The following is a 3045-nucleotide window of genomic DNA, read 5'->3' as shown; positions in this document are numbered from 1 at the left end:
TTGCCCTTGCAGTACTTAGCTACATGGCCTCTTCCCATGCAGTTATAGCAGATCACAGGGGATGCCCTCCACGGCCGCACGTGGCTGGCGGGCATGTATTTTCCAAAGAAGTGGTATGTACTTGGAGGTGGTTGCTCTCCTTTCCATATAATGCGGATGCGGTTTAATGGTTGCCCATCCTTGTGCACTCTTATGGCCTTGTGAACTCCGTCGAGTGCATACACATTTTCAAGATCAAGATCCTTGTTGTAGTGTGTCACAAGGTATTCATCATATTTTTCTCTTTTTTGCGGTTCATCACATAGTTTGAAGGTAATACCTCCAATTGATCCTTTAATAAGTTCGTCAATGTATTTCTGCTGCGAGCGAGCGACATACACATACAGTGAGGAGAGAGTGTCTCCTCGCACAAGGTCGAGGGGAGTGCCCCCCAGGGCCGGAGGGTCGTTGCCGAGGTCCTGCAGCCATTTCATTTTTTTCGATTTCGTTGTGCCTTCAGGGAAGGCGAGGCGGACGTAATTCTTCTTTGGTGCCAGTGGTGTCGAGGTTCAACAGGCACAGATGGGGCGGAAGATCCAGGTGCATCATCTGACAGCTGTTCTTCCAAATCAGTTGAGTTTCTAATCATGAGCTGTGTAGGGCGCAAGAAGCGTTAATTGCGCCACAATATACGGCCACTTGGAAGCCTGATGTAATAATCACGAGATTTGCCAATTCCCATGACAGTGCCAACCTTATCCCAACTCTTGGATGTGGGATCCTGGATTCGCACATGCGAGTGTCATAGCGGGTCTTCACGCACTTGGCTCGTACTGCAGCACGACAGTCGCAGTCTTCATGAAGGTACTATAGTGGGCAGGGACACAGGAGCGGAAGGGCATACCAAACAGAATCTGAGCAGGAGAACGACCAGCGAAATTTGGGGTGTTACGCAATTCCAGTAATCCTCTATCGAACTCCTCACAGTCAATATTCCTGTTGGGTGCTGTCTTCATGATCAGATACTTGACTTTCTTCACAGCAGCCTCTGCATGCCCATTGGACTGTGGGTAATGGGGGCTTGACATGATGTGATGCACTCCCCATCGCTGAAGGAAAATTGAAAATTCCTGGCTGGAAGTGATGTCCGCCATCGGTGCGCAGGTGAACTGGCACAGCCAATGGAGATTATCATCAGAGAACCACGACTGCGAAATGCCTGCACCGAGGCTCCGTGGTCTTACTTTTAGCGGTGATGTAGCCCCAGGACCTGCCCTTCCGTCATCCACAATCTTCCGGAGAACATGGTCCTGCCATTCTCTGAAAATGGCTGCACCATCGCTGTTCCTCCAACGGTCTTTCTACTACCGGCAGCTTTTCCGGTGTTTCCTTCGGAGGCAGGTCCTCGGCGCGTCCTCGGCAGGCAGCTCCTCGGCGCGTCCTCGGCAGGCAGCTCCTCCGGCGCGTCCTCGGCAGGCAGCTCCTCCGGCGCGTCCTCGGCAGGCAGCTCCTCCGGCGCGTCCTCGGCAGGCAGCTCCTCCGGCGTATTCAGGTTTGAAGCAACAGGATGCTGGGGAGCGAAGCGAAGGATCAGTTCCTAAAAACGGACAAACTCATCCTTTCTGCATTCTGCCTCTTCCTTCCGACGATCTTCCTCCTGCTTCCGACGTGCTTCTTCCCTCCTTACATCCCTCTCTATCATCCACTTGAGCAATGTAGCAACAACTGTGGGAGGTGGGTTGCTGGCACAGCCCCTTCAGACTCTTCAAGGCTAGAGTCAGGTTTGTCCGGGTTGCTCATACTGGACTCTTGCGGTTTCTTTCCTTTACCCATTGTACTGTGGTAAGGCTGTCAAGAAAATACAGCAAATTCGGCGAAAATCCGGTGAAATTCTGTCAATGCAGTGTGGGGGAGTGTGTGTGCCGTGAGGTCACGCCGGGCACGTGCGGGTAGGCGAGCCGCGAGGCGAAAGAATCAATCACTCACGAAATGCAATATGCTTCGATTCGGCTCCCTTATGCTGCTAAATTTAGCACTGTACTAAACACTATAGCCACAGCACAACACTACACTTCACTATAGCACCACAATTCACTGCACTAATGAAAATCACTCCTGAGTGGGTTGTTTACTGAGCGGCCACGAGGGTGCCGATCATCTCTGACTTCCCCCATTATCCCCTCAACTGCTAATTCCACCATTGACCCCCCCTCAGACCTGACCCCTTCCCAACCCCCCTTCTCAAACATGACGTTTCAACCCCATCAGACATTCAATATCATACAGAAATTTGATGGCTCATCCATTCCGGTTGAAGATTTCTTAGAAAATGTTGAATCTATGATTATTCAAGGTGGAATGTCTAGAGATGACCCTTCTTTCGGCAAAAATGCGTAAACGCGGCTGAAACACATTTAGAGCTGCCCTCAGCGAAAGTACGAAACGCGATTAACGCCTTCAAGACATTGCCATCTGATTTGCGCAGTTGGAGTTATTTCAAATCCTTAGATGTAAGTCATCATATTCAGTTTGCGAGACTTATTCATTTAAAGCCTGCTTCTTTGTCCGAAGAAGACATTCGATATTTTATCAATCAGCTTCGGGTTCAAGTTTCAAAACGGGTTAAGAGTATCCCCCACAACCAGATTCACACATTAAATCCTTGTTCAACGAACATCACGTCTCCTCCATGGCGTATATGGTGAAATCTATCCTAGTTGCTTCGTTACCTATTTCTGTACAAGAGCAAGTTTGGGAACCTTGTGAGGATACCGATTTACTTAAGTTACCCGGCGAATTTGCCAAGTCAATCAGAGAGAAGGCTCCCACTGTATCGGTCAATGCAGGCATTCACACTACTAAGGCAAACACGACCACACAAGACAACACACCCTTGCGTACCACAAACAAAAACAAACAACCAATCGACAAAACACAACACAATCCTAACCCGCGGTTCCAACAGTGACACAGACCACAACATAACCCAAAGTATAAGACAGAGACTCATTTTCCCGTCACTAACTCACCTCATGTTCCAACGTAAAACTCACAATGGGACGGAAG

At 49.4% G+C, this 3045-nt stretch overlaps 1 protein-coding gene across 1 annotated transcript in view; it reads right to left on the bottom strand.

Annotated features, from left to right (window-relative positions):
- The window catches only part of LOC119595491, a 1637-nt gene extending 487 nt beyond the window's left edge, over positions 1-1150 (bottom strand). Inside the window, exon 1 of the mRNA XM_037944619.1 lies at positions 803-1150. Within this exon, the coding sequence (XP_037800547.1) occupies positions 803-1133 (331 nt within the window). The 5' untranslated portion in view covers positions 1134-1150. The remainder of the gene's footprint in view (positions 1-802) is intronic.
- Positions 1151-3045: the final 1895 nt, after the last annotated feature.

Source organism: Penaeus monodon, chromosome 36 (assembly GCF_015228065.2).
Source record: "Penaeus monodon isolate SGIC_2016 chromosome 36, NSTDA_Pmon_1, whole genome shotgun sequence".
Taxonomy (NCBI): Eukaryota; Metazoa; Arthropoda; class Malacostraca; order Decapoda; family Penaeidae; genus Penaeus; species Penaeus monodon.
Note: the sequence above shows the minus strand (reverse complement) of the source record. Positions and strands in the feature narration are given on the sequence as shown.